The sequence below is a fragment of the Oncorhynchus clarkii genome, chromosome 25 (assembly GCF_045791955.1).
Source record: "Oncorhynchus clarkii lewisi isolate Uvic-CL-2024 chromosome 25, UVic_Ocla_1.0, whole genome shotgun sequence".
Lineage (NCBI taxonomy): Eukaryota > Metazoa > Chordata > Actinopteri > Salmoniformes > Salmonidae > Oncorhynchus > Oncorhynchus clarkii.
The window spans coordinates 44,523,690-44,539,229 of record NC_092171.1 but is presented as its reverse complement, the minus strand read 5'-3'; the positions used below and the strand labels follow the sequence as shown (position 1 = coordinate 44,539,229).

At 48.9% G+C, this 15,540-nt stretch overlaps 1 protein-coding gene across 1 annotated transcript; it reads right to left on the bottom strand.

Annotated features, from left to right (window-relative positions):
• Positions 1–10,389: 10,389 nt before the first annotated feature.
• Positions 10,390–13,359, bottom strand: LOC139383660 (involucrin-like). The gene is made up of 6 exons (XM_071128195.1): positions 13,335–13,359; positions 12,464–12,597; positions 11,970–12,128; positions 11,268–11,912; positions 10,676–11,032; positions 10,390–10,587 (listed from the first exon to the last, which is right to left on the bottom strand). Exons 1-6 carry the CDS (start codon positions 13,357–13,359, stop codon positions 10,390–10,392), a joined length of 1,518 nt encoding a protein of 505 aa, XP_070984296.1.
• Positions 13,360–15,540: the final 2,181 nt, after the last annotated feature.

Below are 15,540 nucleotides of genomic sequence, written 5' to 3'. Positions count from 1 at the left end.
ATATTGTACCAGCACCACCTAGAGACACCCTCTGGGTATTACATCTTGTACCAGCACCACCTAGACACCCTGTGGGTATTACATCTTGTACCAGCACCACCTAGACACCCTCTGGGTATTACATCTTGTACCAGCACCACCTAGACACCCTCTGGGTATTACATCTTGTACCAGCACCACCTAGACACCCTCTGGGTATTACATCCTGTACCAGCACCACCTAGACACTAGACACCCTCTGGGTATTACATCTTGTACTAGCACCACCTAGACCCTCTGGGTATTACATCTTGTACCAGCACCACCTAGACACCCTCTGGGTATTACATCTTGTACCAGCACCACCTAGACACCCTCTGGGTATTACATCTTGTACCAGCACCACCTAGACACCCTCTGGGTATTACATCTTGTACCAGCACCACCTAGACACCCTCTGGGTATTACATCTTGTACCAGCACCACCTAGACACCCTCTGGGTATTACATCTTGTACCAGCACCACCTAGACACCCTCTGGGTATTACATCTTGTACCAGCACCACCTAGACACCCTCTGGGTATTACATCTTGTACCAGCACCCCCTAGACACCCTCTGGGTATTACACCCTGTACCAGCACCCCCTAGACACCCTCTGGGTATTACATCCTGTACCAGCACCACCTAGACACCCTCTGGGTATTACATCTTGTACCAGCACCACCTAGATACACCCTCTGGGTATTACATCCTGTAACAGCACCACCTAGAGACACCCTGTGGGTATTACATCTTGTACCAGCACCACCTAGACACCCTGTGGGTATTACATCCTGTACCAGCACCACCTAGAGACACCCTCTGGGTATTACATCTTGTACCAGCACCACCTAGACACCCTCTGGGTATTACATCTTGTACCAGCACCACCTAGACACCCTCTGGGTATTACATCTTGTACCAGCACCACCTAGATACACCCTCTGGGTATTACATCCTGTAACAGCACCACCTAGAGACACCCTGTGGGTATTACATCTTGTACCAGCACCACCTAGACACCCTGTGGGTATTACATCCTGTACCAGCACCACCTAGACACCCTCTGGGTATTACATCTTGTACCAGCACCACCTAGACACCCTGTGGGTATTACATCTTGTACCAGCACCACCTAGACACCCTCTGGGTATTACATCTTGTACCAGCACCACCTAGACACCCTGTGGGTATTACATCTTGTACCAGCACCACCTAGACACCCTCTGGGTATTACATCTTGTACCAGCACCACCTAGAGACACCCTCTGGGTATTACATCTTGTACCAGCACCACCTAGACACCCTGTGGGTATTACATCTTGTACCAGCACCACCTAGACACCCTCTGGGTATTACATCTTGTACCAGCACCACCTAGACACCCTGTGGGTATTACATCTTGTACCAGCACCACCTAGACACCCTCTGGGTATTACATCTTGTACCAGCACCACCTAGACACCCTCTGGGTATTACATCTTGTACCAGCACCACCTAGACACCCTCTGGGTATTACATCCTGTACCAGCACCACCTAGACACCCTCTGGGTATTACATCTTGTACCAGCACCACCTAGACACCCTGTGGGTATTACATCTTGTACCAGCACCACCTAGACACCCTGTGGGTATTACATCCTGTACCAGCACCACCTAGAGACACCCTCTGGGTATTACATCTTGTACCAGCACCACCTAGACACCCTCTGGGTATTAAATCTTGTACCAGCACCACCTAGACACCCTCTGGGTATTACATCTTGTACCAGCACCACCTAGATACACCCTCTGGGTATTACATCTTGTACCAGCACCACCTAGACACCCTGTGGGTATTACATCCTTTACCAGCACCACCTAGAGACACCCTGTGGGTATTACATCTTGTACCAGCACCACCTAGACACCCTGTGGGTATTACATCCTGTACCAGCACCACCTAGACACCCTGTGGGTATTACATCCTGTACCAGCACCACCTAGAGACACCCTCTGGGTATTACATCTTGTACCAGCACCACCTAGACACCCTCTGGGTATTACATCTTGTACCAGCACCACCTAGACACCCTCTGGGTATTACATCCTATACCAGCACCACCTAGACACCCTCTGGGTATTGCATCTTGTACCAGCACCACCTAGACCCTCTGGGTATTACATCTTGTACCAGCACCACCTAGATACACCCTCTGGGTATTACATCCTGTAACAGCACCACCTAGAGACACCCTGTGGGTATTACATCTTGTACCAGCACCACCTAGAGACACCCTCTGGGTATTACATCTTGTACCAGCACCACCTAGAGACACCCTCTGGGTATTACATCTTGTACCAGCACCACCTAGAGACACCCTGTGGGTATTACATCTTGAACCAGCACCACCTAGAGACACCCTGTGGGTATTACATCTTGTACCAGCACCACCTAGAGACACCCTCTGGGTATTACATCTTGTACCAGCACCACCTAGACACCCTGTGGGTATTACATCCTGTACCAGCACCACCTAGAGACACCCTCTGAGTATTACATCTTGTACCAGCACCACCTAGACACCCTCTGGGTATTACATCTTGTACCAGCACCACCTAGACATCCTCTGGGTATTACATCTTGTACCAGCACCACCTAGATACACCCTCTGGGTATTACATCCTGTAACAGCACCACCTAGAGACACCCTGTGGGTATTACATCTTGTACCAGCACCACCTAGACACCCTGTGGGTATTACATCCTGTACCAGCACCACCTAGAGACACCCTCTGGTTATTACATCTTGTACCAGCACCACCTAGACACCCTCTGGGTATTACATCTTGTACCAGCACCACCTAGACACCCTCTGGGTATTACATCCTATACCAGCACCACCTAGACACCCTCTGGGTATTACATCTTGTACCAGCACCACCTAGACCCTCTGGGTATTACATCTTGTACCAGCACCACCTAGATACACCCTCTGGGTATTACATCCTGTAACAGCACCACCTAGAGAAACCCTGTGGGTATTACATCATGTACCAGCACCACCTAGACACCCTCTGGGTATTACATCTTGTACCAGCACCACCTAGACACCCTCTGGGTATTACATCTTGTACCAGCACCACCTAGACACCCTCTGGGTATTACATCTTGTACCAGCACCACCTAGAGACACCCTGTGGGTATTACATATTGTACCAGCACCACCTAGAGACACCCTGTGGGTATTACATCTTGTACCAGCACCACCTAGAGACACCCTGTGGGTATTACATCTTGTACCAGCACCACCTAGAGACACCCTCTGGGTATTACATCTTGTACCAGCACCACCTAGAGACACCCTGTGGGTATTACATCTTGTACCAGCACCACCTAGACACCCTGTGGGTATTACATCTTGTACCAGCACCACCTAGAGACACCCTCTGGGTATTACATCTTGTACCAGCACCACCTAGACACCCTCTGGGTATTACATCTTGTACCAGCACCACCTAGACACCCTCTGGGTATTACATCTTGTACCAGCACCACCTAGAGACACCCTGTGGGTATTACATCTTGTACCAGCACCACCTAGAGACACCTTGTGGGTATTACATCTTGTACCAGCACCACCTAGAGACACCCTGTGGGTATTACATCTTGTACCAGCACCACCTAGACACCCTGTGGGTATTACATCCTGTACCAGCACCACCTAGAGACACCCTCTGGGTATTACATCTTGTACCAGCACCACCTAGACACCCTCTGGGTATTACCTCTTGTACCAGCACCACCTAGAGACACCCTGTGGGTATTACATCTTGTACCAGCACCACCTAGAGACACCCTCTGGGTATTACATCTTGTACCAGCACCACCTAGAGACACCCTGTGGGTATTACATCTTGTACCAGCACCACCTAGAGACACCCTGTGGGTATTACATATTGTACCAGCACCACCTAGACACCCTGTGGGTATTACATCTTGTACCAGCACCACCTAGAGACACCCTCTGGGTATTACATCTTGTACCAGCACCACCTAGACACCCTGTGGGTATTACATCTTGTACCAGCACCACCTAGAGACACCCTTTGGGTATTACCTCTTGTACCAGCACCACCTAGAGACACCCTGTGGGTATTACATCTTGTACCAGCACCACCTAGAGACACCCTGTGGGTATTACATCTTGTACCAGCACCACCTAGAGACACCCTGTGGGTATTACATCTTGTACCAGCACCACCTAGAGACACCCTGTGGGTATTACATCTTGTACCAGCACCACCTAGAGACACCTCCATGACCAAGACCCTTCTTCCCCGACCTTCAATGCTGCAGAAATGTTTTGGTATCCTTCCCCAGATCTGTGCCTCGACACAATCCGGTCTCAGACCTCTACGACATTACCTTCGACCTCATGAAAATCCACTGTCAACTTGTGGGACCTTATATAGACAGGTGTGTGCCTTTCCAAATCATGTCCCATCAATTGAATTTACCACAGGGGGACTCTAATCAAGTTGTAGAAACATCTCAAGGATGATCAATGGAAACAGGATGCACCTGAGCTCAATTTCATGTCTCATATCAAAGGGTCTGAATAATTATGTAAATAAGGAATTTTTTTCTTTCTTTCTTTTTTGCAAAAAGATCTAAAAACCTGTTTTCGCTTTGTCATTATGGTGTATTGTGATGTCATTATGGGATATTGTGATGTCATTATGGGTTATTGTGATGTCATTATGGGATATTGTGATGTCATTATGGGTTATTGTGATGTCATTATGGGTTATTGTGATGTCATTATGGGATATTGTGATGTCATTATGGTGTATTGTGATGTCATTATGGGTTATTGTGATGTCATTATGGGATATTGTGATGTCATTATGGTGTATTGTGATGTCATTATGGGATATTGTGATGTCATTATGGGATATTGTGATGTCATTATGGGATATTGTGATGTCATTATGGGATATTGTGATGTCATTATGGGATATTTTGATGTCATTATGGTGTATTGTGATGTCATTATGGGATATTGTGATGCCATTATGGGATATTGTGATGTCATTATGGGATATTGTGATGTCATTATGGGTTATTGTGATGTCATTATGGGATATTGTGATGTCATTATGGGATATTGTGATGTCGTTATGGGGTATTGTGATGTCGTTATGGGGTATTGTGATGTCGTTATGGGGTATTGTGATGTCGTTATGGGGTATTGTGATGTCGTAATGGGGTAGTGTGATGTCGTTATGGGGTATTGTGATGTCGTTATGGGATATTGTGATGTCGTTATGGGATATTGTGTGTAGATTTTGATGAGGACATTTTTTTTATTTAATCCATTTTACAATAAGGCTGTAACATAACGAAATGTGGGAAAAGTCAAGGGGTCTGAATACTTTCCGAATTCACTGTATGTTGTGGTTGGTTTGGTAATTGGCGTGCCCTGTGTGTTACGGTACCAAAAGAGGTGCACTCAATTTACTCCGTTTGGGGCCCGTTCAGTCCTCACACACACACACACACACGAGGCGTCATGCCCCCTCAGATTTGTCCTGTTAAAAAAAAAGAATAATAATATGTTGTTGTTTCTCTGTCATACTATTAGCTACCCAGAACTTTGATGAAGAAGTCTTTAGCTACCCCAGATAGGTTCCCAACCTCCCATCCTCATAACTAGCTACCCAGAAGCCATTTCAGGCCAGAGTCAAGTTAGAGTAGCTACTCTGTCTAACTATCTTAGTTGCCTCCCCTGCTGGCAATAACTAAATGTACTAAATAAGACTCACATTCCTTTCCACCTTTATTTTAGCAGAGAACCCCCCCACCCCTCATAATATTGAGTTGAGCGTAAAAAAAAACGCAGCAGCGTTATCAGCTCAAACCGGTGTGCCTGGCACCTACCACCGTACCCTGTTCAAAAGCACCTACCACCGTACCCTGTTCAAAAGCACCTACCACCGTACCCTGTTCAAAAGGCACCTACCACCGTACCCTGTTCAAAAGGCACCTACCACCGTACCCTGTTCAAAAGGCACCTACCACCGTACCCTGTTCAAAAGGCACCTACCACCGTACCCTGTTCAAAAGGCACCTACCACCGTACCCTGTTCAAAAGCACCTACCACCGTACCCTGTTCAAAAGCACCTACCACCGTACCCTGTTCAAAAGCACCTACCACCGTACCCTGTTCAAAAGCACCTACCACCGTACCCTGTTCAAAAGCACCTACCACCGTACCCTGTTCAAAAGGCACCTACCACCGTACCCTGTTCAAAAGCACCTACCACCGTACCCTGTTCAAAAGCACCTACCACCGTACCCTGTTCAAAAGCACCTACCACCGTACCCTGTTCAAAAGCACCTACCACCGTACCCTGTTCAAAAGCACCTACCACCGTACCCTGTTCAAAAGCACCTACCACCGTACCCTGTTCAAAAGCACCTACCACCGTACCCTGTTCAAAAGCACCTACCACCGTACCCTGTTCAAAAGCACCTACCACCGTACCCTGTTCAAAGGCACCTACCACTGTACCCTGTTCAAAAGGCACCTACCACCGTACCCTGTTCAAAAGCACCTACCACCGTACCCTGTTCAAAAGCACCTACCACCGTACCCTGTTCAAAAGCACCTACCACCGTACCCTGTTCAAAGGCACTTAAATATTTTGTATTGTCCATTCACCCTCTGAATGACACACGAACACAACCCATGTCTCAATTTATCTCAAGGCTTAAAAATCCTTCTTTAACCTGTCTCCTCCCCTTCATCTACACTGATTTGAAGTGGATTTAACCGGTGACATCAATAAGGGATCATAGCTTTCACCTGGATTTACCTGGTCAGTCTACACGGTACGCCATGGAAAGAGCAGGTGTTCGTATTGTTGGGGATACTCAGTGTAATTGACTGTCGACTCATTGGCCAAGGGAATGGGTATATTTATCAGTAGATCACAGTAGATTTTAAAGTTGTATTATTGTCATTCAAAATGCCTAGCTCTTTAGCTCAATGGCCTCATACATTTTGAACTATGTATTTTACAACAGTAAAATTAACACAATATTTATCATATTCACTCACAGGAGGTTGGTGGGTCCTTAATTGGGGGGAACGTGCTCGTGGTAATGGCCTGAGCTAAATGATATCAAATACAACAAACACGTGGTTTCCATGCGTTTGATTCCATTCCATTCGCTCCGGTCCAGACATTATTATGAGCCGTCCTCCCCTCAGCAGCCTCCACCGTATTCACCCAACAGTTCCATGTGCTGTGTCAGTAGGGTTGCAAAATTACACTAACTTTAACAAAACTCCCAGGTTTTCACAAAATCCTGGTAGGAAGATTCCCGGAATCAGGAGGGGGTGAAACATGGTAATCCGGAATTCTCGAACCAGGATTTTGGAAAGAACCTTCTTGGGGAAATTACCAGAATTTTGCAACCCTACCTGTGTGTCTCATGTAGAAGGGCTCTCCTTAGTCCTGTGTCTCATGTAGAAGGGCTCTTCTCAGTTCTGTGTGTCATTATAGAAGTACTCAGCCCATCTCTTTAATGCAGTGGACCCATACACTACAGTTAGACACCTGCCTGGTCTGTGCTCCACCCACCTAAAATATCACTCCATGGTCAAATTCCTGACGGAAAGCACCGCCCTGCAGGACACCCAGTGAGAAGGACAGCTCTAGGTTCTCCACCCTGGTCAACCTGTCTGACCAGAACTACTGTTACTCCAACGTTCTGAAGAGCACAGACCTCAACACAAACCTGGGCAAGGTCACAGCCATATATTTAGAGACAACTTTTAGAGTTTAAAAAATATATGGTTCTAATTGTAAAGTAATTGTAATCCACGCTATGAACCTGGCTGATCACCATTCAGAGGGGAACAGGATAGAGCAAGTGGTATTCAGGTCTTACTCTACGAGGTTCGGACTACTGCTGATTCTGTTCTACCTGATCCTTAATATCAACCTCACCTGGTGTCCCAGGTCTAAATTAGCCCCTGATCCTTAATATCAACCCCACCTGGTGTCCCAGGTTTAAATCAGCCCCTGATCATTAATATCACCCCACCTGGTGTCCCAGGTCTAAATCAGGCCCCGATCCTTAATATCACCCCACCTGGTATCCCAGGTCTAAATCAGGCCCTGATCATTAATATCACCCCACCTGGTGTCCCAGGTTTAAATCAGCCCCTGATCATTAATATCACCCCACCTGGTGTCCCAGGTCTAAATAAGGCCCTGATCCTTAACATCACCCCACCTGGTGTCCCAGGTCTAAATCAGGCCCTGATCATTAATATCAACCCCACCTGGTGTCCCAGGTTTAAATCAGGCCCTGATTAGAGTGGACGGATTAAAAAAAGCAGTGGAACTGGCTCGGCGGTCCAGATTTGGCCGTGTTTATTAACCCTTAGGTCCTGGGGATGGCTTGATGAGGAGCTGATTAGTGGATTCAGGAGTGTAGTGATAAGGCAAACACAACAATGTGCCCCCTTTGTGTGGCTCTAGGACCAGGATTAAGAAACACTGCTCTGGGCCTTTCTGTTGGTGTCCCCAGTACCAGGATTAAGAAACACTGCTCTGGGCCTTTCCGTTGGTGTCCCCAGTACCAGGATTAAGAAACACGACTCTGGGCCTTTCTGTTGGTGTCCCCAGTACCAGGATTAAGAAACACGACTCTGGGCCTTTCTGTTGGTGTCCCCAGTACCAGGATTAAGAAACACGACTATGGGCCTTTCTGTTGGTGTCCCCAGTACCAGGATTAAGAAACACGACTCTGGGCCTTTCTGTTGGTGTCCCCAGTACCAGGATTAAGAAACACGACTCTGGGCCTTTCTGTTGGTGTCCCCAGTACCAGGATTAAGAAACATGACTCTGGGCCTTTCTGTTGGTGTCCCCAGTACCAGGATTAAGAAACACGACTCTGGGCCTTTCTGTTGGTGTCCCCAGTACCAGGATTAAGAAACACGACTCTGGGCCTTTCTGTTGGTGTCCCCAGTACCAGGATTAAGAAACACGACTCTGGGCCTTTCTGTTGGTGTCCCCAGTACCAGAATTAAGAAACACGACTCTGGGCCTTTCTGTTGGTGTCCCCAGTACCAGGATTAAGAAACACGACTCTGGGCCTTTCTGTTGGTGTCCCCAGTACCAGAATTAAGAAACACGACTCTGGGCCTTTCTGTTGGTGTCCCCAGTACCAGGATTAAGAAACACGACTCTGGGCCTTTCTGTTGGTGTCCCCAGTACCAGGATTAAGAAACACGACTCTGGGCCTTTCCGTTGGTGTCCCCAGTACCAGGATTAAGAAACACGACTCTGGGCCTTTCTGTTGGTGTCCCCAGTACCAGGATTAAGAAACACGACTCTGGGCCTTTCTGTTGGTGTCCCCAGTACCAGGATTAAGAAACACGACTCTGGGCCTTTCTGTTGGTGTCCCCAGTACCAGGATTAAGAAACACGACTCTGGGCCTTTCCGTTGGTGTCCCCAGTACCAGGATTAAGAAACACGACTCTGGGCCTTTCCGTTGGTGTCCCCAGTACCAGGATTAAGAAACACGACTCTGGGCCTTTCCGTTGGTGTCCCCAGTACCAGGATTAAGAAACACGACTCTGGGCCTTTCTGTTGGTGTCCCCAGTACCAGGATTAAGAAACACGACTCTGGGCCTTTCTGTTGGTGTCCCCAGTACCAGGATTAAGAAACACGACTCTGGGCCTTTCTGTTGGTGTCCCCAGTACCAGGATTAAGAAACACGACTCTGGGCCTTTCTGTTGGTGTCCCCAGTACCAGGATTAAGAAACACGACTCTGGGCCTTTCTGTTGGTGTCCCCAGTACCAGGATTAAGAAACACGACTCTGGGCCTTTCTGTTGGTGTCCCCAGTACCAGGATTAAGAAACACGACTCTGGGCCTTTCTGTTGGTGTCCCCAGTACCAGGATTAAGAAACACGACTCTGGGCCTTTCTGTTGGTGTCCCCAGTACCAGGATTAAGAAACACGACTCTGGGCCTTTCTGTTGGTGTCCCCAGTACCAGGATTAAGAAACACGACTCTGGGCCTTTCTGTTGGTGTCCCCAGTACCAGGATTAAGAAACACGACTCTGGGCCTTTCTGTTGGTGTCCCCAGTACCAGGATTAAGAAACACGACTCTGGGCCTTTCTGTTTTCACTTCATTTAGTAAATACATGAAAGCACCACAAGGTGGTAGCAAAGGATAAGGAATGACTGACTGTTCAGCTATTTGATTATTTGTTGAATACTGCGTTGGGACTTTGGGGATTGGATTGAGAGACACAAGAAATCCTGCCGGGTGAAGTGTACCCATCCACGGGTGTAAACTACATCAGCCTCTGGCCCTGACCCTGACAGACCTCCACCTTCTTGACCTGCCTCTGCCCCTGACTGACCTCCACCTCCTTGACCTGCCTCTGACCCTGACAGACCTCCACCTCCTTGACCTGCCTCTGGCCCTGACAGACCTCCACCTCCTTGACCTGCCTCTGCCCCTGACACACCTCCACCTTCTTGACCTGCCTCTAGCCCTGACAGACCTCCACCTTCTTGACCTGCCTCTGGCCCTGCCCCTGACAGACCTCCACCTCCTTGACCTGACCACTGACAGACCTCCACCTTCTTGACCTGCCTCTGGCCCTGACAGACCTCCACCTCCTTGACCTGCCCCTGACAGAACTCCACCTTCTTGACCTGCCCCTGACCCTCACAGACCTCCACCTCCTTGACTTGCCTCTGCCTCTGACCCTGACAGAACTCCACCTTCTTGACCTGCCTCTGACCCTGACACACCTCCACCTTCTTGACCTGCCCCTGACAGAACTCCACCTCCTTGACCTGCCTCTGGCCCTGACAGACCTCCACCTCCTTGACCTGCCTCTGCCCCTGACAGACCTCCACCTCCTTGACCTGGCCCTGACAGACCTCCTCCTCCTTGGCATGACCCTGACAGACCTCCTCCTCCTTGACCTGACAACTGACAGACCTCCACCTTCTTGACCTGCCTCTGGCCCTGCCCCTGACAGACCTCCACCTCCTTGACCTGACCACTGACAGACCTCCACCTTCTTGACCTGCCTCTGGCCCTGACAGACCTCCACCTCCTTGACCTGCCCCTGACCACTGACAGACCTCCACCTTCTTGACCTGCCTCTGGCCCTGCCCCTGACAGACCTCCACCTCCTTGACCTGACCACTGACAGACCTCCTCCTTCTTGACCTGCCTCTGGCCCTGACAGACCTCCACCTTCTTGACCTGCCCCTGACCCTCACAGACCTCCACCTCCTTGACTTGCCTCTGCCTCTGACCCTGACAGAACTCCACCTTCTTGACCTGCCTCTGACCCTGACAGAACTCCACCTTCTTGACCTGCCTCTGACCCTGACAGAACTCCACCTCCTTGACCTGCCTCTGACCCTGATCCTGACAGACCTCCACCTCCTTGACCTGCCTCTGACCCTGATCTTGACAGACCTCCACCTCCTTGACCTGCCTCTGCCCCTGCCAGACCTCCACCTCCTTGACCTGCCCCTGACAGACCTCCACCTCCTTGACCTGACCCTGACAGACCTCCACCTCCTTGACCTGCCCCTGACACTGACAGACCTCCACCTCCTTGACCTGCCCCTGACAGACCTCCACCTTCTTGACCTGCCCCTGACAGAACTCCACCTCCTTGACCTGCCTCTGCCTCTGACCCTGACAGACCTCCACCTTCTTGACCTGTCCCTGACCCTGACAGACCTCCACCTCCTTGACCTGCCTCTGACCCTGACCCTGACAGACCTCCACCTCCTTGACCTGCCCCTGCCCCTGCCAGACCTCCACCTCCTTGACCTGCCCCTGCCCCTGACCCTGACAGACCTCCACCTTCTAGACCTGCCTCTGCCCCTGCCCCTGACAGACCTCCACCTTCTTGACCTGCCTCTGACCCTGCCAGACCTCCACCTCCTTGACCTGCCTCTGACCCTGCCAGACCTCCACCTCCTTGACCTGCCCCTGCTCCTGACAGACCTCCACCTCCTTGGCCTGCCCCTGACCATGACAGACCTCCACCTTCTTGACCTGCCCCTGACAGACCACCTTCTTGACCTACCTCTGCCCCTGACCCTGACAGACCTCCACCTCCTTGACCTGCCTCTGCCCTTGACCCTGACAGGCCTCCACCTTCTTGACCTGCCCCTGCCCCTGACAGACCTCCACCTCCTTGACCTGCCCCTGACAGACCTCCACCTTCTTGACCTGCCCCTGACAGACCTCCACCTTCTTGACCTGCCCCTGACAGACCTCCACCTTCTAGACCTGCCTCTGCCCCTGACCCTGACAGACCTCCACCTCCTTGACCTGCCTCTGCCCCTGACAGACCTCCACCTCCTTGACCTGCCCCTACCCTGACAGACCTCCACCTTCTTGACCTGCCTCTGACCCTGACAGATCTCCACCTCCTTGACCTGACCCTGACAGACCTCCACCTCCTTGACCTGCCTGCTGTAGATGAATCCTATGATCCAGAATGTGTCCTTTATATCCGCAACTGTTGCGTAGAAGAATAAAAATATATAATTATAATACTATATTATCCAGACATGACAGAAATACACACACACACACACACACACACACACACACACACACACACACATACACACACACAAGTTGGAGAGGCTGGATCAGCATCCAAATTAACATACCTATGGGGTTGGCTTGGTTAGATGAATCTGACTATTATTTAATAACAAACTTCATCAAGTTTTCAAGCTGATAGGTCTTTACATCAAATGATGTAGATGTTGGAGGATGTCCAACCATGTTTAAAGCTTGAGTTGGAGTGTCTGGCTTCTGTCAGTCTGCTAAACCAACTCTAGGAGGCACAGCCTGGTTGCAAGCAAACTGTCCACGTGTTACGGTTTGAGACTGTGGGGGGTTAACCGTGGTCGCATGTTACAGTTTCAGACTGTGGGGGGTTAACTGTGGCCACATGTTACGGTTTGAGACTGTGGGGGGTTAACTGTGGCCACATGTTACGGTTTGAGACTGTGGGGGGTTAACCGTGGTCGCATGTTACAGTTTCAGACTGTGGGGGGTTAACTGTGGCCACATGTTACGGTTTGAGACTGTGGGGGGTTAACTGTGGCCACATGTTACGGTTTGAGACTGTGGGGGGTTAACCGTGTCCACGTTACGGTTTGAGACTGTGGGGGGTTAACCGTGTCCACGTTACGGTTTGAGACTGTGGGGGGTTAACCGTGTCCGCATGTTACGGTTTCAGACTGTGGGGGGTTAACCGTGGCCGCATGTTACGGTTTGAGACTGTGGGGGGTTAACCGTGGCCGCATGTTAACAGATCTCAACATCTGGATCTGGTTAACCAGCGCCGTGTTAACCAGCGCCATTGTATTGGAGTAAACTGTTGCCATGGTATTGGGGTAAACTGTTGCCATGGTATTGGGGTAAACTGTTGCCATGGTATTGGGGTAAACTGTTGCCATGGTATTGGGGTAAACTGTTGCCATGGTATTGGGGTAAACTGTTGCCATGGTATTGGGGTAAACTGTTGCTAGTTAGCTGACTTCATAAGAAGCCTGTTTTGTGCCGTTTTGGTTGCTCTGATGAAATTAAATTAAACATCAATTCAATGTGTTATAGTTTCTCTTAGTTTTAGTTATCCCAAGAGTTTACATTGTATTTTAACATTACATAGCTTTTTTTTTTTTTTGTTACCTATTCTAGCTAGCTAGCTAACATTACCCCCTATCCTGCATTCCACTTAGCGTTGCGAGTGATCAAAGTATGACTGACCATAATAAATTACCAGTGACAGTGGTGGTACTGAATGTGTGCATTAAATTCAATATCCTAACACAAATTTCTAAATGACAAGATTCTAATACAATTTCTGTTGGCACTGAAATCGCTCCATACATGAGGCCACTAGGTCATTTGATTGCCGGGTCACCGACAGGAAATGACTTAAGGTAGGAATGAATCTTCCATTCCTCTAAGTGGATTATCATGTATACCATGTCTCAGTGGATAAAATATCTTAAGTCATTTTTTCCCTTAGCTGTGCCACTCGGGAGGACCTGGCGTTTCTATCTGAAACGGTCGTAGAAGAGAAGTGGTAAAGATTAACAATATTTAAATGGGACGTTTGCTAAAGATGAGGTGATTAGTTGAATCAAGTGTTAGTGCAAAAAATGTGCCCTAATTGGGTCGCCAGGGACCAAGATTGGGAAACACTGATTTAGGTCTGTGTGGCCCAGTAACTCACTGGTCCTGGAGGTTACAGAACTTCTACCCCATCTGACCAGACTCTGCTGTGACCAAGGAGGCTCCTCTCCCAGACTCTGCTGTGACCAAGGAGGCTCCCCTCCCAGACTTTGCTGTGACCAAGGAGGCTCCTCTCCCAGACTCTGCTGTGACCAAGGAGGCTCCCCTCCCAGACTTTGCTGTGACCAAGGAGGCTCCTCTCCCAGACTCTGCTGTGACCAAGGAGGCTCCTCTCCCAGACTCTGCTGTGACCCAGGAGGCTCCTCTCCCAGACTCTGCTGTGACCAAGGAGGCTCCTCTCCCAGCCCTCATGCTGTGTTCATAAACAAATGGGAAGGTGGTAATTACCCGTTGTGAAGTCGTAAATACGAGTTAGATGCATTCAAGTGCTTTGAACTCGTTGAGAAACGCTGATTGGCTAATGGCAAACAAGCTGCGTCAACCATGAACTAAAAGTACAGCTATTATGCTCGCAAATAAATGATAAGTGTTCAAAAACCGTAGTATTCTATATTTATTTTTTAAATAAATGACTGTTTTGTTGTTGGAGTTGGATGACTATTAAAAAAATATGAATAATCCCAGTCGGAGCCGTTTTCCCAGTTGTTTTGAATGCAGCATTCCCAGTGGAAAACTAGTCCGTCATCCGTAGCTCCCACTTCTCCCACATGCTGACCTCTGACGTCCCCTACTAAAGCAAATGACCTCAACAGGATTTTCAGCAGTTAAAACGCAACAAAACATTTATTAAAAAAACGATCTATTAATTATTGTTTTTTTTTAACACTAAATTTTAAGTTTACGGCTTCACAACTGGTAAATTCTCAACCTCTCACTGGGTTACGAATGCAGCATAAGGGGAGGTTGATGTTACGTGGGACTGCAGGAGAGAGTTAGAGGGGAGGAGTTGCCCCTTAGGCTATAGGCCAAGGTCTCGTTCCAACAGGACTCAATGGCGTGCAACTTTTAATGGAAACTGTGCTGTTCTGAACAACCAGTTGAAGAATGTTGTACTCATGGGCAGCGTTTACACAGGCAGCCCAATTCTGATCTTTTTTTTTCACTAATTGGTCTTTTGGCCATATCAGATCAGCTCTGAAAAGAGCTGATGTGAAAAAAATATTTTGCGATTAGTCAAAAGAACAATTAGTGGGGGAAAAAAAGATGAGAATTGGGCTGCCCGTGTAAACGCTGCCATAGTGGCCCC